The 22943-nt window shown below is 31.0% G+C and overlaps 1 protein-coding gene across 2 annotated transcripts in view; it reads left to right on the top strand.

Moving 5' to 3' along the window:
* LOC118201886 (transcriptional adapter 3-B-like) overlaps positions 1–22943 on the top strand; it is a 120053-nt gene that overhangs the window by 12735 nt on the left and 84375 nt on the right. For both annotated transcript variants that reach the window (XM_035374047.2, XM_085821830.1), the window contains 2 exons: positions 12402–12527; positions 19713–19824. In XM_035374047.2, coding sequence (XP_035229938.1) covers positions 12402–12527; positions 19713–19824 — 238 coding nt within the window. The remainder of the gene's footprint in view (positions 1–12401; positions 12528–19712; positions 19825–22943) is intronic.

The raw sequence follows: 22943 nt of genomic DNA, 5'->3' as shown, positions 1-22943 counted from the left end.
TGAATCTACTCATAAAACTATACTTTGAGAATAATCTTAACAGGCGTCTTAGAGAGATATAAGTTGGCTTTAATTTCAGACTGTAGTCTGTCACCGGTAATAATCAATGAAGCCTTTTTATGTATTAAAATAAAAAAATTAGTGGCGTAACAGCCGCAATGGGCCAAGGCCTGCAGTGCCCAAAATCTGCTTTCTTGACTGTGGGCCCCGGGATGTGTAAGCATATGCCCTAAACAAGTGGTCAGCTTGTTGCAGGACCCTCAGTGTTTAGTCTCCAAGTGAACTTGGTACTCATTTTATCGACCCAAGTGATGGAAATCAAGGGATGAAAGGCTGAGTCGACCTTGCCCAGCCCAGTAATCGAACCCCTTACCTGTGGTGCTGCTGTGCAATGCGCTAGCCACTGGGCCTTTTTTATGTATAAAATTAATATTAATGTAGATTATCTGTAAAATATGTGGTAAAAACATATTTACAGGTGCGCATTGATGAAAATTGGTGATTTTGGGTGGTACACGGGTACTGAGTTTGTGCAATTCTTTGACTTGTTATTTTGGCTTGTATAGTGACAATTTTTGTGACAAAAATCGTCGCTACAGAAGGACAAAATAACAAGACAAGTTCAGGTTGTAGTGCAGCAGACACCCATTGTTTGGTAGTGTGGGTGTTGTCCAACTGCACTATCTCTTTATTTTCACATTATAATTTTTTGGGGAAGAATTTTGGCATATTTACATATGATTACAATATAGTTGTGACATATGGTGCCCTTCATACTCGAATACATAATGTTAAATATAGAACATAATGATAAATACAGAACATAAAGACAAATATATAACATAAAGGTAAATATATAACATATTGTTACATAATGACATACATATATTAATACATTTACAAACATATATATATAGCATGATTATATACATAAATGCAAAGAGCACTTTTTTTGCTTGTATATGTAAGAGAGTATTGTAATGTATTTTGCAGTAATTGACAAAATAACAGATAATCTTCTTAGTAAAACATAAATTTTATTTTTAGTTTATGGAGATAGATAATTTGAATACAGTCTTTTAGTTCCAAATTTTTCATGCAACTATTAGCTGGTAAAACTTCAGAATTCTAATTTTAAACAAGTTCTTACGTTGCTGAGCAACGGTTACATCATACAAGTATGGCATTGCCACTTCAATAATAAATATAGTTATTTGTTAAATAACAAAATATTACATCCTCTTTCCCCTCCAGATTTTTTTTTTTTTTTCAAAACAACAGAATATCAACACAATACATAATTGAAATACTACATATAACATAATAATATACAATAAGAAAGAAAGAAAAGAACAAAATATCTTTTATGTCTATATAAGGAAATAAATTATTTAATCAGGCCAGGGAGTACGTCTTAATGTGCCTACATTTGTATGGTTTTTACCACCTCGATGAACAAACGTGTAATTGTAGGGTTGTAGTACTAGTGCCCATCTTATAAGTCGTGGATTTAGACTCACATTATTTTTGAGCCAAACTAGGGGATTATGATTGGTCATGATGAGGAATTTAGTATGCCCATCTAAATAACATTGAAGTTTCTTTACAGCAAATATTATGGCGCCACATTCCTTTTGTATGGTAGAGTACTTTTTTTCAGTTTCTGTAAACGTCTTACTGAGGTATAATACTGGATGCTCATTGTCTCGTTCATCTTTTTAAGCTAAAATACTTGCATTCTCATTGAACATGGCAACTTTAAATATCTTTTATCATGTTTGTGCCTCTTTGCTAAGTTTTTTGACACATGCTTTGATTCTCAACGTATTTTTAATTTCTTCGCTTTCTCATCATCTTTGATCTGCTGCTAACAAACTGTCAAACACATCTTTACTTTTTGGGGAAGAAGGAACTAAGGAACTTGCCTATATATATATAAAGTACTTTCAGTAGATTTTTGGTGTTTATTAAATAATTGTCGGAATTTTTCCGCACTCAATTTAAATTGTTGTAACAGTAAAGTTTTTACATATTCATACTTTTTCACGTCCTCTTCTAGTTCTCTAGTAATAAGCTGAACAATATCAGGAGGCAGCAATGAAATAAGTTGAGTCACTTGATTTTCAGCAGGTATATTCATAATTTTAACTTGGCGTTCAAATAACACCAGAAATAAACTTATTTAATCTTCTTTAGGGTTGAAACGTGGCATGACATCATGAATTCTGATTTTTAAAGGCTGCTCAGGTAACTGCGTAGTTTATACCAGGTGTTCTCTTGCAGCCATAGCTTCCAATTGAAGTTTCTCTAACGTAAATGCTCTTTTGCGTTCCTTTTCTCTTTCTTCTCTTTCGCATTCCTTTTCTCTTTCTTCTCTGTTCCGTTCCTTTTCTCTTTTACATTCCTTTTCCCTTTCTTCTCTTTCTCTTTCTTCTCTAATTGCAGCCAGTAGTTCTCGAGTAAATTCCTCATCATAACCAGAACTTTCAGTAATCAATTTATGCAACTGAGCAATCTTAAATTCAGGTTTCACGGTTAAACCTTTCTGCTAATACTTTTAAATTCTGTTTTTTACTCCTAGCTAAGAATGACATGTTGAACAAGTTACATTTAATAGGCTTTCTTTTAAAATTGAATCTTATAAATAGTACTTGTATTAAATATATATATATATATAAAATTTTGGGAAGACTTAAATTGTCCAATACAAAACTAACACTAACCAATTGGAGAGAATTATCAATAACTTTGCCAGGTTGGAACAAATAATATAATTCTGCGCCGAGTGGATGTTTTAACTCACTATTCACAAGCCTCGTTGGCGATAACTATATAAACATCTTTGCCAGTTAGGGAATACAATGGAATTTTATCTACGTCAGTGTGACGATTTTACTATCTACTATCTCCATGCCTGGTTGGCAATAACAAAAGCAATTTTTACCAGTTTGGCAATACAATTTTTACAATATACAATCTATAATACGTCGGAATGATGTTGCTATCTACCACATGCCTGGATGGCGAGAACTAAGAAAAGACTTTTTCCAATTCTGTAGTAAAATCAAATCGCACTACGTCAGTTTGACATTACTACTTATTTTCCACACACCTGTTTAGCAACAAATTAAAAAACTCAGCTAGCAATTTTTTTTTTTTTTTTACATAAATGCTGGGATGGCGTGCGTACACATATCAATTATCAACATAAAAAATCAATACAAATAACAGTAAAGGCTAAATAATAATTTAAAATTCCTTTTTTACCACAAATACCAATTATAATTTATGCGTAAAATTTTTAATATCAGTTATTTTACACAAAAACTTACACTATTTAAATATAATTCTGATATGAAATACTTAAATTCTATAAACAGTTTTTTATGAAACCAAAAGTTAATCTTATCTTCGGAGATCAGCAATATCCTGTTCTGACAATTCTTTGCTTGGACGCAAGTTATAGAAACACAGAAGATAACCGTTGAATGATCCACTTCAAAATCTGGCTTTAACACGGCAGACTTCTGACACCCAATTCACCTTGAAATAAAAAAACTCTGCAATTGGTACCAGCAAACTTGTTCCCAAAATTTCAGCCACATTCTTGGATTATGTGACCAGCACCATCGAAATTGATAATTGCACTCCTAATTTCCAGTATCTCGGTGGAACCTCCAATTTTATAAGACTAATGTATTTTGCAGTAATTGACAAAATAACGGATAATCTTCTTAATATAACATAAATTTTGTTTTTAGTTTACGGAGATAGACAATTTGAATATAGTCTTTTAGTTCCAAGTTTTTCATGCAACTTCTAACTGGTAAAACTTCAGAATTCTAATTTTAAACAATTTCTTACGTTGCTGAGCAACAGTTACATCATACAAATATGGCATTGCCATTTCAATAATAAATATAATTATTTGTTAAATAACAAAATATTACAGTATATACTGAGTCAGGCTGAAATTATTTTATATATGAATTTTTTTTTCAGAATATTTTAGACTTTTTTTTTTTTATTTTATTGGATGCGAAGAAGTGTTTGTATGGTCCTCTAGTCTTTTTGTTAGTTCTAGTCTGTACTTTTGTCAATTTTGTCCTTCAATGTTTTGTCAAGTAGGTCATTTTGTCAATTCTAATTAAAATTTTTTGAAAGTTCCAGTGTGTTATTTTTTGCTTATCTTGTATTGCACAATTCTTCTCCTCTACGAGCGAGGAATATGACTGAGGGTTCTATTTTTCTTCTTAGTTGTTTGATTTTTAGATCTATTTGTAAGCACTGATATATGTTAGTCTCAGGAAGTTTCAAGTGATAGTTTTTTGTTAATGGACATTTGAAGATAGGTTGGGTACTCCATTTCATGAACTCTCCAGTTTCTTATTGCATTTGCAAGTCTTATTGATGAGAGCGTGATGTCTGGCCAATCACGACCATGAATAGTCTTGTATGTCGGTGGGGCCGTTGTATCATTATGAATAAGAAGATTGTTAGAAGAAATGAAGTCTTCCAATGATTCACCTCTAGTGTCATATGTCGATCCCATGTTGTGCTATGAGTATCCTCATGTTGTGCTATGAGCACTAAAATTCCCTCCTATGAGGTGGTATGCTTTTTTCTAAATGCTATTGGAGAGCATTCTACTACCTACTTTGTGGTGTGATTTCTGTTGTCATTGAGACAAAATGAGATTTTTAGTCCTGACGGATCGACTTGAGTATTGTCGGAAATGATTTTTAAAAGCTCTTCTGGAGTGGTAACATTATGGATTGCGCAACATTATGGATCATGTGCAACATTATGGATTGTGCATTTTGGTGGAATTCACATATTGATTTTTCTTCCTCGTCTGAGTCACATCTCACTGCAATATCTCCTTTCTTAAGGTTTGTAATGTTTTTATATGATTTCCAATGTTTGTGATTGGCATATGCTTTTCTAGTTCTTCTTAGAGACTTTGATAAATAGAGTTTTCATTTGGCAGAATTAGTAGTGTTGGTGAATTCAGCCTTTTCTTATTGGAAATGGCAAATTTTGCTATGTCTGCATGTGTCAATGCATTTTGCGAGGATCATTATTGCAACAATGGTAATAAAATACAGCATGACATTCCGGATCGAAATTGGGTAAGGGTTATTATTGTTGTGCACTTAAGGCATAATATTTTCGGAGTGGTTCTGCTTTGCTAACGTTGTAACTCCATATGTGCTGTCAAAACTTTGGCAATTTTGTAGCTCCTTTCTGGTGGAGGGGCAATGGATTGAGGGGAAGTGCGGATTCCGGAAAGTATGGAAGTAAGTGTTTGCTCTGAAGAACATTGCGAAGAATGGAGAATTGCAATCTCTATGAACGGAAGTATTGCGTCTTTAATGTCCTCTCTGAGGGCTTCAGGTATCACAAAACGGCCAATTCTTTTTGGTGTTAATTAATCTGTTGAGCTTTTTCTGTAAATTTTTAAGATCAGGTGTTTTAAGTTCTTTTATATTTAGTATTGGGGGATCTAAATTAATAATTTCCTCTTGTTGAGTTGCATCTTCATTTCCCTGGATTGAATCGATCATGACATCTTCTTCAATCGATGGTGCTGAGCAGTTGTCCATGACTTTCATGGAACTTCTTTGGGGAAATTTAGTAGATCTTGATTAAGTAACATTTAAATTTACTAAGATAACTCAATGTTGTTTCCACTTATTTTAATTATTTTGGTCTGAATAGTTAATAAATTATGGAATTTTGAAGTAGCTTAATTCAGTTATGCAAAGAATTAAATTTGAAGTAACATCAGAAAAAGCTGTTGATGATACACTTGGAGATCAAGTTTTAGATTTTGGCATCATAATTTCTGAGATATATATAGTAGAATTGATGTTTTTAGTGTTTATCGATTCTAAAATTGAAATACAATAATTTGAAATTCGTGCTGTAAGAATAACTATCAAGCGGTGGATTTATAAGGTGTTTTAGAAGTGGTATTCTTAAAAATTAATTTTTATCAATATTTAACAAATGAAAATATTCAACCAAGTATTGCACACAAATTTGATATTGTATAAGAGTAAGAATGTTAGCAATAAAATAAAATCATGTTAAGTTCTTAGCTGTAATGCTTAGTTGTATGTTACTATATATATAACTGAAAATAACAATATAGTCAGAAGTCGTTAATTCGGACACCCATAATCTGGAATGATCTATAATCTTGACCTCAAAGCTAAAATCTTTCTGCGCATGCGCCGCTTTGACGCATGCGCATAGGCGTTTACGCGTGCGCGCAAGACCTTTACGACTGCGCACATGCATCTGCGCAATCTCAGAATCTGTTTTCGCGTGCGCGTTTAATGTATAACGGACGGTATAAGCTAAAATTATCTAATTATCTATTTCAGTTAATGTTGCAGATTGCGTTGTTCCTTAATCTTCGAATTGGATCCGGCTTATTATTTTTTGCAGACTGTAAGAGCAATTTTATAAAAGTAAGCTTGAACTTTCGATTATGTCAAATAGAATTTCCGATGCTGGAGCTCCCAAAGGATCTACAAAACGAAAGTATGTTTCAATGTCCATCAAACAAAATGTTGAATTGCTACAAAAAATGGATAAATGCATATCCTTTGTTTATCTAACCGTTCCGAAATCTGTTTATCAATTTCAAGCTGCTCTGCGTGGGGGGGGGGACGTCGCGGCACGCAATGAACTGGAAGTTGATCTGTCAACACTATCATTATCTTCAGGGCAGATATTTTTATTTTATTCGGCTTATAATTCCTTACTAAATGTAGTATTTCATCTCGATGTACTCCATCTTTGATATGATTTAAATCAAATTCCTCGTCATTATAAATATCACGAATACAAGTCAAATAGTTTTCTGGTTGCAATTTTCTAATTTCGGATATGCGTAATGTATGCTTTACGAATGCGCGCGTTGAAAGAAATGTTTAATAAAGTAAACAAATAAATATTAAGCTTCTTTTTTTGTAAATTTTGATACCCTTTAGATCAATCATAATTGCTCATTATTTTATAAATTACGGTTTCATATTTTTAATTTTATAATTTCTGCATGCCATCTTACCAGATTTAAACTGATGATCTATAATCCGGAATCGCCGAAGTCCCGACGAGTCCAGATTAAAGACTTTTGACTGTATTATTTTATCAAAAATAAAAATTAAGCTTAAATGTTCTGCATATGCAAATATTAAAATTTAAGCATCATCAAAAATAAAAATGTCTTTCTATGGAATTTGAAATATAAAAAGTTACTAAAATAATAATAACTTTGACAATTTTAAATATTTTAAGGTAAAACTTAAATACCTGGATAGACAAAAATTCCCTCTACAGAGCTATTATAACATTATTTTAGTATTACCTAAATGTTATTCGGATTTTTGAATTTCAAACGACGTACCACACTGTTGATAAGCCATTTCAACACTAAATATTATTATAAAATCCAACTCCGAAATCTCCAGTTTTGAAATGATGATATCTTTTCATTTGTTATTCACACAATCTTGATGTCTTATTCAAAAAATCTGTTTTCTAATCCTCTTTCAGAAAATTTAAAACTTGGTTTTTATAAAATAATTTGTACGCAAATACTAAGAGAAATTGACAGATCTTAAACAACAGCAAACTCCATAAGTCAAGATCAAAAAGTAGTTTTAGACAAGACAAAGAATAACAAGACAAATAAGACAAAGAATTGCACAAACTCGGTATCCATGTACACATCGACCTATTTTCACTTAAAAAAATCAGAGAATTGCACAAACTAGGCATTGTGCACTCCCTTGACATTGTGCATGCACACATTGAACTATATTAAAGTCAAAGAATCAGCCTACAAAAAATGTATAATCTCAATAAACTATATTTTAAATTAAACAATGAAATAACATAAAAAAGGAAATTCGCTACACAAAGGAAATATCCACTTACCTTATTTATGAATTAACGTGTCTTCAGTTAAACAAAATTCCTTAACAGCATCCAAAAACTTTTTAAAATTATCTGAACTAAAATCTGTATACTGGTGTAACCACATAAATTACAAAATGCGCCTTTATGGTCCTATGTTCTACCATGCACATTTCCTTCCTTTAAACAGGACACTTAATAATGGCTACTAAGTAAACCTTCATTTACACACCAATCAATTAATGCTCTTTTCCCCTTTCTTTCAAATCATACAGAAATTTCAAATTAATCTTAACCACATTCAGCCATATAACCATCTAAACCACAAAAAGAACAATGTACTTCCTAACCAACATGCACCACAATCCCTTACAAATCTTTTCCCATAATTCAAAATTTACCACAATCGTGTGACCGAGAATATCATAATAGTGTTTCCATAACATTCAACTACCCAGGTTACCATAAATCAAACAACAACTTTGCTACAATACAAGGCACATCCTTCAATTTACTCTAATCAAATGTTCTCTATAATGTAAAATTTAAAATGATATATCAATTTTTATACTTTTGTGTCAGTATTCTAATGGAATATTAATTGTACAAAATAAATAGGTACTTTCTGTTTATCCTCATCCCATAAGAAAGTCATGAAACAGTATTCATAAGATAAAGCAATATGTTGTCAAAATAGTTATGTGGCAAACTATAATGTCACCAAAACATATTTATGTAGCAAACCAGGTATGCACATAGCATATGTCTGGTTTAGGCTGGTGTGCAATGCTGATGTTGTTTCATGTTGAATTTGTGAAATTCTTTTTTAAACGAAAACAGATTGCCATATACATGGGAGAATAACAGCACAAAAAAGAAGGATATATTGAAAATGTTAATATTTTATTACTGGTATTGCTTGTTTTTTCAATTGCATCAATTCATTTTTTGAAAATGGTTGTTGCCTTTCGTGCATTAGCATTGGTGAAAAATTAGTCACCAATAAGTCTGCAAATGCTCTCCAAGTCTCCAAAACTGGCAACAAGTTTGCATTTTTTTATTTTGGGGGGGGGGGTTGCGAATAATTAGGAAGTACTAATAAAGAAAGGTATGCTTTTTTTAAATATTGTTTTGCTTTTTCTACAACTGATATTAATATTGTTTTGAAAATATCAGGAAGATAACAAATATAATTTTATTATAAATAAAAAAAAAATTCTATAACATAAACAAAATAACATTATTTTAAAGGAACAAATGCAAGATTATATTGCATTCTTTAACTTTTAAATTATTGATTTAATATTAAATCAAATAATTTTCTTTTGCTATTATAATTTTATGTTGGATATGTAATATCTTTTTATATTTCTGTATGAAATAAAATGGAATATTAATTTATTTAGATGTCAGAGTTTTGTTTACTTTTGAATATTACAACATACAAGCATATGACTTACCTGTAAAACTTGCATGATATAGCTAGTATGTGTTTAGCATACAACTTAAATATAACTTTAAAATTTTTTATGAAATTATAGTATAAGCAATGTATGTACAGCTTTAAAATTGCAGATAAAATTTTAGCTGAAATAATTCTATTTGGGTTGAAATTTTGTATGATAGTCATTTAATTAATAACTTTATAATTAATTATCTTATATCAATGAAACAAATTAACTCTTCTAAACAATCTTTACAATTGAAATACTGATAAATTATCACAAAATATATAGAGGTCACCACGAACACACATATTTAGTCTGCAAAATCATAAAAAGGTCTGTGTTAGGTCCTAAATCAGTTGTTCTGTCATTTCAACAAGGACATAACTATTCAAACTTATTTTGTAATTTGTAGGATCATGCATGTATATCTTTTTTGGTGAAAATTATCATCATTGCATAATAAAATAAAATTTTTAATAAGCATGCGTAATTTCTGATATTTAATTTTATAATTCTTATTTTTAGTCATCTGATACATTTTATTGTTGCCATATTATTATTGAAAATGGAGTATAAATTTTGCTATAATTCAAATTTGTGCTTCCTATACAGTGGTGGCCAAAATTGTGGACACTTTTGGAAATTTTTACGCTTTTGAACTTTGTATGCTTATAGGAAATGTTACGTTTCACAAAATGCAAACTTGTATATATCATGTTAAAGAGAATGTATTACTGAATTCAATAAAAAACACAAAATTCAATTATTTGCAATACAAAAAAAGTTATATGTACTTTAATATAAATAAAAAACACAGTTATGAAGTGGTTTGTAATGTCTAGCTTTCCTGGCCAATCACTGTTCTTGTTCTGAGAACCAATCAAATGTTAGTAACTGCCAGTAGAAGCTGACATCATGTTTACACTTGAAACATTTCATTATTTTGCTTTGTTCTGTAGAAGGAGGACCTGTTTCTTATACACTGCAATTACAAGTAGGAATTTTTGTAAAAATTTTTAATATTTAGTCAAGAAGCAATGACATCAAATAAAAGAGTAGATTGGACACCTAGAAAGAGATGTAATATTATTCTGCTACGAGAAAGTGGTCTTTCCTATGCTGAAATTGCAAGACAGGTGGGTGGTTCAGTGACTACATCTGGAGTCTGAAAGTTTTGTTTATGATATCAGGAAACAAATTCAGTAAAAAACAAAGAAGGAAAAGGCCGAAAAAGGTGCACCACATCTATTGATGACAGAAGAATAAAAAGACTATGTCTCCAAGATAGAAAAATGTCATCAGTGGCCATCAGAAGTGATCTGAATGATGCTGGTGTTTCTCTCAGTTCAAGAACAATCAGGAGAAGATTAACAGATGTTGGACTGAGAGGTAGAATTCCATGAAAAAAGCCTTATCTTAATTTTCAGCAACGAAAAAAAGACTACAGCAGGCAAAGGAACACATTAATTGGACAGATGATCAGTGGTCACACGTTATATGGAGTGATGAAACTAAGATATCGTTATTTGGTAGTGATGGGCGAAAATATGTAAGACGTAGAATAGGAGAAGAGCTACATCCTGACTGTATTCAAGCAACTGTGAAGAACCCAGTTAGTGTTATGATTTGGTCATGCATGTCAGCAGATGGTATTGGTTGCCTTCATGTCATCGATGGGACACTGAATGCCAGAAAATACATTGACACTATTCTAGAACCAAAACTTCTACCTTCCAACAATGCTTCGTTTATTTTTCAGCAGGATTCTGCTCCTTGCCACACGGCCAAAATATCGAAAGAGTGGTTTCGTACAAAGAGCATTAAATTGTTGTCATGGCCAGGAAACAGTCCTGACCTCAATCCTATCGAAAATTTGTGGCACCGTTTGAAAACTCTTCTCCGAATGAGGCGCCCATCAAATAAAAAAGAACTAATAGAGGCTATAATTGTTTCCTGGAATCATGTAATAACGAAAGAAGAGCTTAAAATTCTTCTCAGCTCGATGAAATGTCGATGTGAAGCTGTAATCAAAAATAAAGGGTACCCTACTAAGTACTGATAACTCACTGCAATCATCACTATCTAATGTATATCGATAACTATTATTGTTTAACTTTTTTGTATTGAAAATAATTTAATTTTGTGTTTTGTATTGAATTCAGTAATAAATTCTCTTTAAAATGATATATACAAGTTTGCATTTTGTGAAACGTAACGTTTTCTATAAGCATACAAAGTTCAAAAACATAAAAATTTCCAAAAGTGTCCGCAATTTTGGCTATCACTATAAGTATTCCAATCTAATATGACATATTATCCATTAACTTTTAATGTCATGCAAATGTATAATTTTTATAGCTATTAGCAGGTATAGTTCAACCGTCTCAAGCCAACCCTGGTTGGCATTCTGCCAAAACACATAGACTCGCCCAAAAGCGGCGGTATTACTTGCTGCAACGTGAAAGGTCTTCTCTTCTCCGTAAAGAGCTATGCTGGAGAAAAAGTCCTTATCCTTCCACCCTATTTTGAGAATAATTTGATCTGAATGGCACATGCGTGTTTGTGCTCATGGTCGTGGATGAGGCGGTCGAACTATACAAAATGTGTTTATTGCACCTTACATTTCGCCTGCTTAAGTGATGTTCAGAGCATTTTTAATATCACAAATGTAATATTTTCTCTGATATATCTATGATTAGTTGTAAAATCTGTTATGACGTTTGTGGTAATTATTTGTGTCCGGTTCAAAAAGTTATATATTACTACTATATAGTATACTCATTTTCTGCAAAATATTCCATGCATAAAGTAGCTTCTTAATGTTTTATCTATGTGCCATGATTAGTTAATGAATACATATAGAGTTTTGTCTTTAAGTGCATTTTATTTTTTCATATTTTTCTAAAGCTCTTCGTAAGTTCTACGTACATTTAATGAAAAATTCTAGAATGTTATTATTATTTTGCTTTGACTATTTTGAACTGCTGATACTAATACTTTTAATAAAATATTTTGTTACAGCCAAAGAAATTAAACCAAGCACCACAAGTCGCAGATATTCCAGTTGTACCTAGAGATGATTTTCTTTTTGACTTTTGGAAGTTTATGGAAATGTTTTCTGGTGAAATTTCAGCTGAGAATCTTAGTGTATGTGTTAACTTATATTGGATTTTAATTTTAATAATAATGAATATTAACTATGGAGCCGGCAATTTTTGTTATTTGTCTACTTTTTAACTTATTTCAACATTGCAGTCTTTATGTTTTTGTCATCTGGTTTTTTTTAAAAAAATAGCTTTGTTTTAATTAAGCACAGAATGATCTTATGCTCAACAAGGTATATAATAAAGTAGGGTCTTTAACCAGTGGCTTGCTGAAGCCATTTAGTGGCCCCCCCCCACATCCAATTTTGAAGAAAAATTGAAGAATTTTAAGAAATTTTGATTTCAAGAAAAATTTCCTTGTCAGTTTTTTGTCATGAAAAAACTTTTTTTTTTTCCTTATTCTTGATATTTAAAACATTTTATTGACATGCTTGATATTATTTGAGATACAATGTTCTGAAAATGATGAATTTTTCAAAAATTTCACTTTATTTTATGTAATTTTAAAAATAAAAAATTTGACTATGCATAGAATCTCAATTCAGATTCTTATGCCTAACAGATTTCATCAATACTTCGCCAAAGATGACCTTGAGCATGCTGCTACTTTAGAGGGGAGGGGTAATAAATTAACATAATTCTATTTCTCCTAATGTTGCAATCAGCTGTCAAAGAAAATGGTGATCCTAAATATCCTGTTTGATTTGGTGAGAAGCAGACTTTCTATTGTTGATTTTAAGCTCACGCTCATTCCACATTCTAAAATTCAGAAGCTTTTATGGTCTTTGAATGAGTACACAATGGCAAGCCGTGATAACAAAAACAGTAAAGCTGAAGGAAAAGTGAGATGTTTTCAAGAAAACTAGTCAGATCTTTTTTTTTTTTTTTTTTTTTTTGGTTCTATGTAAGGTAAAGCAGGCAGTTTGCCTTATTTGCAACAACAGTGTAGCTATGACAAAGGAATAAACGATAAGAGCTATTAATGATAGTAAGCACAGTGAGAAATATTCTGCATTGGAAGGTCATTTTTCGAAGGTGAGCGAATTAAAATCAAAACTAAATTTGCGTTTGCGGAGTCTTTCTTCACCACAGTGAATAAAGAATCTGAAAATAGTGTTTGTTTTACTTACATAATAGTAGAAAAAATTGCTATGCTTGAAAAACCCTTTGCTGATGGAGAAATTATAAAAGAATGTCTTCAGTGTGCAGTTGAAGTGCTTTGTCCATCACAGGCTCAAGTCATATCGAATATTAGCTTGTCTGGTGTGACAGTAGCAAGAACGCATAGATGATCTTGCAACAGATATATTCAGTAAATTAAAATCCAAATGCAAAAAATGTTTTGTTCTATAGTGATGGATGAATCAACAGGTGTAACAGATACTGCAGAAGTAGCCATTTTTATTCGTGGCGTTGATAGAGACTTCACAATTATAGAGGAATTAGCCAGTGTTGTTGCACTTAAAGTTACAACATGAAGAGCAGATTTGTATTCGAGTCTGACACAAACTTTGGATAAATGTGAATTAGACTGCAGTAATATATCTGCTATAACCACGGTGCTAAATCTATCATTGGAGAGAAAATAGAAGTAACAACATTATTCAAATCTGATGTGAAGGGAAGTGTCTTCAGACATTTAATACTATGATGACTTTCCACTGCATCATCTACAAGAAAATTTGTGCAAGAAGTCCTTCTCAAACGTTGAACGTGTGATGAATGTTGTTGTAAAAGTGGTTAATTCGGTCTAAAGGACTTAATCACAGGCAGTTTCAACAGTTCTTGAGTGATTTGGAAGCTGAATATGGTGATGTTGTGTATTACATGGAAGTGTTCGTTGAGCTGAGAAAAGATGCTTCAGCTCCTGTTTTCTTTGAAGCGCGAAGTGCAACAATTCATGGAATCTATTCACAAGTTCAGTGATGAGAAATGGTTGAGAGACTTTGCATTTCTTGTCTATATTACAGGTTATATCAATAATTTGAACTAATGCTTACTGGGAAAAGATCTACTTCTTCATAATCTTTAGCTTTAAAGACAAAATTAATCCTGTGGGAAAGTCACTTGCTAAATAAGAATTCCACTCACTTTCCAAAATAGATAGAGTGTGTGAAGAACTCTACAACATGGAATTAAAAACATTATGTACAATTATGTACAATGCATTTCAAATTTGAAAGAGGAATTAAAAAGCCAATTTTCGGGAAAATGAAATTTTTATGAGAATGTTGTTCTCTTCGTTTTCAGTAGACATTGGAAGTGTTCCACCTGCACTTCAATTAGAATTAACAAATTTGCAGTGTGACTCTGCAGTAAAATGCAAGTTTCGTGAAAATCCTACATTAATTGACTTTTATTCGAAGTATGTGACTGGAGACAAGTATCCAGGAATTCATAAATATGCACTCTTCATGTCTTCTGTCTTTGGCAGCACCTACATATGTGAACAGCTCTTTAGTAAAATGAAATCCTAAAATCAAAAACAAGCACACCGCTGACAGACAGGCATTTAGAGGAAACTTTACGAATTGCAACAACACAGATTAAACCAAATACTGAAGCTTTAATCAAGCAAAAACAATATCAAATTTCACATTAAAACTAAACTAACTACCATCTCCCGCCAGTAATGCAAGTTTTTTTTTTCTTTTTTACTTCCTTGTACGAAGTAAAAAGAAAGTATTGTAATCGCGAAAAGCTTCAGGCAGCATATTTCAACGAAAATATCCACTTTGACCGCTTTCAAATGCAATTTAACGATGTTTTTGCGTGATATCTGTTTGTAAGGACAGAATAAAAGACTCCTTTCCTCCAAAAAAAAAAAAAAAAAAAAAAAAAAAAAAAAAAAAAAAAAACTAAAAAACTGCTTTAAAATGAATTCTGAAGAGAATTTTTCGTGGCGTCTGTATGAACGTAGGTACGTACGTGCGTACGAACGTATCTCGCATAACTCAAAAACGAGTAGCCTCAGAACGTTGAAATTTTGTATATAAGACTATTATAAGATGTAGATGTGCACCTCGTATTTTGGTTTCAATCGGCCGCGCGATATGTATATAAATATATTTATAAATTTATCCACTCTGTTACCCGGCTCAGTGATCTCAGTTTCTTTACTCTTATATGTTTGTAAATTGTACATTTTTTTCTTTAAAAATGATTGAATTATGTTGTTTTTATCTTCCGTTTAAGGGTTTTATGCCTTTAGTAAATCTTTATGCAATATTTTTAGAATTATCAACAATTTTAAAATTGTTTAAGTGCAACTAAGCCTAATTTGATGGCGGCCATTTATGTTTACATTTGAAACAGGAGACTAGTGGATTTGTTGCCAATCTAGAGAAACTTAGCTTCACAACAACAAAGATAACACATTCATTTATTATCGCCAATTAAATCATGCTTAATCCTTTCTTGAATTTTTTCGAGGAAATAAGCGTTTAAGATTTACTTCGTAATTTTTAATACAGATATTTTGAGTTTTTATGTATTTTTGCCTTCTCGCGAAGTGAGAACTGAATTAATTGAATGAGAAATACTCAATCGTCTGTGAGAAACTGTTTCTTTTTGTTTCGTTTGCGTAATTTCTTTTATACATCGTTCTAGCTTTATTATAGTATTTGAATAGAACATGTGGCAACGATTAGATAATTCTTTAAATGATATAAATTTTTTGCATTCTGAGTTATAATATGAACGAAATATAATACTGATAAGTAAACCTAGCACCGGAGTGTTGCTGTGGTAAACAAAGTGAATTTTAAAGAATGCATTTATTCTATTGTGGTTTATGCGCTGTCGGCGAAGTAGGTTTAATTCAATCTAATAAGTTTATAAATAAAATGCAAGAAAAAATGTGTATAATTTAATATTCCGTACAAGGAAGTCATGTGGTGTACAGATTTTTTTTTTTTTTTTTTATTGTAAATGCATTTTGTAGCATGTTCTGTACAATCACCTTTATATTTTGTTTCATAGTTAAAAAAAGTTGCAAAACATTTTAATTCAATTTCAGTTTGACTTTTTGGAACCAATGTATACATATACAAATCTGTAACACTATCTCTTCGCTTAAAATCAATTGTAGTCTTGCAAAACAAACCTACCTTTTTTATATAAATTTTCTGGGTACCCTATTTTTTTGACATACATGTGGCCTGCAGATCTTTGTGAATTTATTGATGTGGTTCTCAGGCGTGAAAGGTTGAAGACCCCTATAATAAAGCATTAGACAGTATTTATACTTCTTAAATTAACAAAGATTTTATATGAAATAACACTTCATTCAAATTTAGTCTGTTTAAATAATTTTATTTTTAAACCTTTAAATTATTATAAAACTAAAAACATAAGCAGTTTGGCATGTACCATAAAGTATTATGTGGGGCTTACAGATGTAAATATCAAGCACAATACAAAAAAATAAAGAGTAAAGGAACAAGTTAAGAAAATTATGAAGGATTACAATAATTTACAATGAATTCACAAAAATAGTTAAAGGAACTTCTTTAAGAAGTAGACTGATGAAAATTTGGAGGCTGGGTAGTATTTTTAAATGCCAGTTTTAAGATCTTTCACTGTCAAGTTTGGAACATAGGAGACGCACATGCCAGACATTTTCCTCGCCACCAACGCTGCAGTAACAAAAAGTCTCTGGACTCGACTTAAATCTGCTCAGATGACTTTTAAAGTTTCCATAGCTGGTAAGGAATTGCATCATTAATTGTGAAAAAATTATTACATGACAATCAATCTCATTTTTGTTTGGATGGAATGGGAAAACTCTTTTAGTTAAGTTTCCTTTATTTGAACTAATGTATTCTTGATTCTGCGACTCTGCAGTACTTTCATTTATGACATTCTTATAAAAGGATTTAGGATTTAGGGATATAGACAAAAATGTCAGTTTCTTATTTGATGGCAGTCTTTGCAAGAAAATAGGCTTGTTCATTCCCATCAGTATCTGTATACCCATGAACAGATGCAAAAGCAATCAAAATGTTTCCATCTTTTAGGTTTTTAAATTGTCTTTGAATCTGCATGATTGTGTTTTTAAAAGAAAAAATATATTTACAGTCTCCAAGGATGAACGAGCTCACCAGCAGCCAAGTGGTAAAGTCGCTGAACACTGGTAGTTCGATCCGAGGTTCGAATCCCGCGAACGGGCTGGCTGCATGGGTGTTTTCGTGGCTTTCCCCATGTGTAAGGTGTATACGAGCCATTTTCCCTTAGAAAGTCCTCCACGAAGGCATCCCTCCCCTTAGGCAGATAGCCCTAGTGTGCTTTGCCATAATTAAATACACCAAGGATGAACAAAAATTGATACAAATGAGATAGTCTGAAACAACCCTATTTTGTTCAGTGATCATTCATCTCAAATTCTAAATTCAGAGTGCTCGAATTCAAGATCTTATCTGAAGACAACAAATGTGAAACCAACTTTGCCATCGGTATAGCAAATTACTAAGAAATTATCTGCGATTTTATTCCTAAATTGAATAACATTAACAACATTTCTTTCTGGGGGAACAGGAAGAACTTATAGAGGCAAACAACAATTATAACTAGATTGGGGCTATCATAACTGGAAGAGTCAGAAAGATTTTTCCTAAAACCAACATTGTGAAGAATGGCAATGTCAGTTGGAGGAAAACCAGAAATTGCACATACCTTTAAATTAGCAATTTTAAACCAGGGAAAAAGTCCTATTCACAATTTGAAATTAATTTAATCTGTTTAAATAATTTTGTTTTTATTTCAGTATTATTATAAGATTGATAAAATTTTCTATGTTGTCAGTTTTTAGCAATTTTTCACTTGTATCTAGCAAGTACACAAGCATTAAAATATTAATTGAATTTATTTCTTTAATTTCATAAATTTATTTTATAAAATTAAAGAAAAATTTTACAATTTTTTTTTAGGTGTTGTACTTTTTTTTCCCCCTTAATAAAAAGATTGAATATTGTGAAGACTAAGAATGTTGAATTGTATGTACCAAAAAAGTTCTCAATGTCCAGGTGCATACAGATTAGGCATAAAAAAAGGAATGTGATACCTAATATACATATGTGAGATTCACTTTTATTTAATTATGCAGATTTAATGTATAATGTAAACACAGTATAGATATGAGAGTAAGGATGCAAAAGAAGATAATATAGCATCAGAATGGTTATCATAGTACCATTCTGATGCTTCATATGGTTCATTTATAGTACAGTATAAAGTTCGAGATGTGGACTTGTTGGATATTAGATCATCAGTGTAAAGCTTGGAAGATGACATGCAGAAATTATAAAATTAAAAGTATGAAATCATATCTAAACCAGTGTTTCCCCAACCTTTTTTGTGCTATGCCCCATTTAATCCTATCTATAATTCTTATGCTTTCCCTAGCATATAAATAATTTTTAATGTTCAAAAATTAAAGTGTTTACGAAAGAAACTTGAATTTAGGTTTTAGGAAGAAATCACTAGGAAATGTTTTTAACAAACACAATAAGTAAACTTTAAAACAGACCTGAAATTCAAATACAAAATAATTTTAATGAACATTTTTCTATATCTCTATTATTTTTAGTAATTATTTAAATTTAGTGAAATCCCTGCACTTGATGCTTGTTGCAAAAATATTTTATGTCAGGTTCCGATTTAGTTAACTTCAATTTCAAGTCGCCCTGTTTTTTGTCCCAACGAATAACAATGCACAAGAAGCATTTCTGGATTTTCATCTTTCATCAGTTTTAAGCATCTTTATTCTCCTCCATCATACTAGGAGCATAAGATGTTATATTTTCATTGGTATGTTTTTGACATCTAAGTCATGTTTTTGAACAGCGCTAGTTGGAGTCAATAAATCTTCTTTTATATGCAAATACCAGAAATGAATCTATATATTTATTCCTTTTTGAATGATTTCTAGCAGTTTTTATTAAAAATTAAGCAATAAATATTTTTAGTTATTTTACTGTACAAATATTATTCCTGTAAAAAAGGATTGGAATGTTTATTACCTCATTATTTTTTTTATTATTTAGCATACAGAGATTACATTATTATATATATATACTGATACTTTACTATGTGCATATAAGTACTTATACTTATGTTCCTAATCCAAGACATCGTTAATATCTTGCATTTTTAAATTTCTAAGTAATTTTCTGAGCTTTTTTATTACCCTCAGAAAATTAAAACAGAATTTTTGTATTTTTTTTAACAGAAACTCAAGGCTTCTATTAATACATGTGATGCAGATTTCTTTAATGAACCAGGACAGTCATTGGAAGATGTGAATAAAATAGCTGGAGATAAAGTCCCACTAAAACAAAATGGTTTGTGAACGTTCATTTAAATTAAAAAGATTTTTTTTCCTGTTCCCAGAAAGAATATAATATTTTTGTTGGAATGGGTAACTGTCTTAAGTTAATATATATGAAATTTGAAGTTTTTATTTTATATAAAAATCAAAATTCAAATGGAGAATGAAAATGTTATATGCACGAACTTTTCTACAGAAACTGATAAGTTAGCCTGAGAATAATGATACAGTGAATCAAATGAAATATTAATCATATCAAACAAAATACATAATCAAACCTAAGATTTTTTACTAATTAATAGGTGGTGTATTCAGTTTTAAAATAGAAAATTTTGTTTTTTTCCCCATAACTTATGGCTTTGGTAATTTATAGGGAAAATCATAGAGAAAGGTTCTTCAAAGCATAGTTAATTCTATTTTGAAAAATTAAGTATTTAACATGAAAACCTAATTAAATAAAAAGTAAATTCAATACAGTATATTTGTAGAAGTGAAAAAAAGTTACAAACAAAAAGTTAACAGAGGAAACCTTATTTTACATTTTCAAGCCTTCTTTTTTTTTTTTCTCAGTGCCAGTATCTGAGATAACTTTCTTTAGACTAGGTTATCCATGGTGCCATCAATGTTGGAAGCTGCTATGTATAGAATATTCTTGAGGTGTTGATTTGTAATCTGACTTCTAGTCTTAACGCGTTTCAGTCTTGAGAAGAATTGCTGGGTACAAGGGTAAATGGAATTTATTTAGGCACAGAAAATTATTCATTGCATTTCAGATTTAAAAATTTGTGTTGATGATAATTTAAATAACTCTTATTTACGAAATAGTTGATTAAACACACACACACACACACATATATCTATCCCTCTCTATATATTTTAATATTTATTTAAATATGAAGATAAATTCAAATAAAAACATAAAATAAATAATTAACCCATGAAATAAAAGAAAATATTAATGCAAAATATTTTAATCATTGCATGTGAAAGAACTAAAAACATGACACATGGTTTAAATATGCATTAACTATCAAAGTTAAAATATATTTAAATGATGACTGGAAATGTAAAAAAAAATATATATATACTAATTTGAATGACATAAAAATGCAAATACTTTTTTAACTGAGATTTTTAAAAAGTTATTTATTAATATAGGTACATTTAAATAGAACAAAAAGATGTTTAAGTAGTGATTAATGATTTAAACTAATTAGTGTTGAATGATTAATTTTAAGTAGTATAAAAATATATGTAACTGAACTTCATATATAATATAAAGTAACTAAAATGAAACAAAAGTGTAGAAACTTTTTAAATATAAAACTGTACAAAGCTTATTAAAAATTAAAAATATTTAATTAACATATGTTTTTAGAAGAGACCTCATTTACTTGGCTTACATTCCTTAATTATGTTATCATTTACTATTTTATATAACAAATGTCTAAACCATCTCGAATTTAGCCTTAAATACACACGACCCTATATGCATTCTTGCAGGAAGATGGAGAGAGAAGTGACTGTAAAGATTCTTAACATAAAGTAACTGGTTAAACAAATTAAGTGAACTCTACAAAATCATTTTGATAATATTTAGTAACTAATGCAGTCGGATTATAGATCAATTTAAATCTGGTAAGGTGTAGAAATTATAAAATTAAAAATATGAAACCATAATTTATAAAATAAAGAGCAATTATGATCTAAAGAATATCAAAATAAAAAAAAAACCCTTAATATTTATTTGTTTACTTTATTAAACATTTCTTTTAACGCACACATGCGTAAAGCATACATTATGTATAGTCGAAATTAGAAAATTGCTACTAGAAAACTATTTGATGTGTATTCGTGATATTTATAATGACGAGGAATTTGATTGAAATCATATCAAAGACGGAGTACATCGAGATGAAATACTACATTTAGTAAGGAATTATAAGTCGAATAAAATAAAAATATCTGCCGTGAAGATAAAGATAGTGTTGACAGATCAACTTCCAGTTCATTGCGTGCCGCGTCCCCCCCTCACAGAGCAGCATGAAATTGATAAACATATTTCGGAATGGTTAGAGAATCAAAGGATATGCCTTTATCCATTTTTTGCAGCAATTCCACTTTTTGTTTGATGGACATCAAAACATGCTTTCGCTTTGTAGATCCTTTGGTAGCTCCTGAATCGGAAATTCTTTTTGACATAATCGAAAGTTCAAACTTACTTTTATAAAATTGCTCTAACAGTCTGCAAAAAATACTAAGCTGGATCCAATTAAAAGATTAAGGAACAACGCAATCCGCAACATTAACTGAAATAGATAATTAGATAATTTTAGCTTAGCTTATACAATCCGTTATACATTAAACACGCATGCATAAACATATTACGCGCATGCATAAACGTATTATGTGCATGCGTAAATGCGCATGTGTGAAGGTATTATGTGCATGCGTTAATGCATTATGCATTGAAGCATGTGCATAAAGTTTGTAGCTTTGAGGTCCGGATTATAGATCATCCCGGATTATGGACATCTTGATTAAAGACTTTTGACTGTATCTGCAAATGATCCTGAAAAACACAAGTGTCCAAAAACGGATGAGAGGTACTATGTAAAGACGCTTGTTTCAAATTCCTTCACAAAATTATTTACCTTCCCTGTGAGCTAAAGCCCTGTTTTAGGCTTGTCGATATAATGCACAAGGTGACGCAAAGAAGCAAATGCGAGTGAGAGAAAAAATTTAATCAGAATCTGTTTGTTTCTGTCTGTAGCCCCCCCAGGAATTTGTGTCATTTGATTAGTCAGTAATAATATCTTATCCCTCTTCCCCAAGAAGAAGGATGAAAGTAATTCATCTTATATCACTCATGATCTGCATTAAAAAACAATGATAAACAGTGTGGTGTATATTTAAAGTAAAAAAAAAAAAAAAAAAAAATTGAAAACAGTAAAAAAGCAAAATGGCAGATACAGTACAAAGTCTGTAATCCAGACATCCATTATCCGGAATGATCTATAATCCGGACCTCAAAGCCGATGCTTTACGCACGCGCGTAACGCATTTATGCATGCGCGTTTACATGTTGGGAGGATGTGTCTCCAGATACGTTAAAAAATGCTTGGCATAATT

Source organism: Stegodyphus dumicola, chromosome 8, assembly GCF_044657685.1.
Source record: "Stegodyphus dumicola isolate Sdum_Otavi_A_Nest chromosome 8, ASM4465768v1".
Lineage (NCBI taxonomy): Eukaryota > Metazoa > Arthropoda > Arachnida > Araneae > Eresidae > Stegodyphus > Stegodyphus dumicola.
Note: the sequence above shows the minus strand (reverse complement) of the source record. Positions and strands in the feature narration are given on the sequence as shown.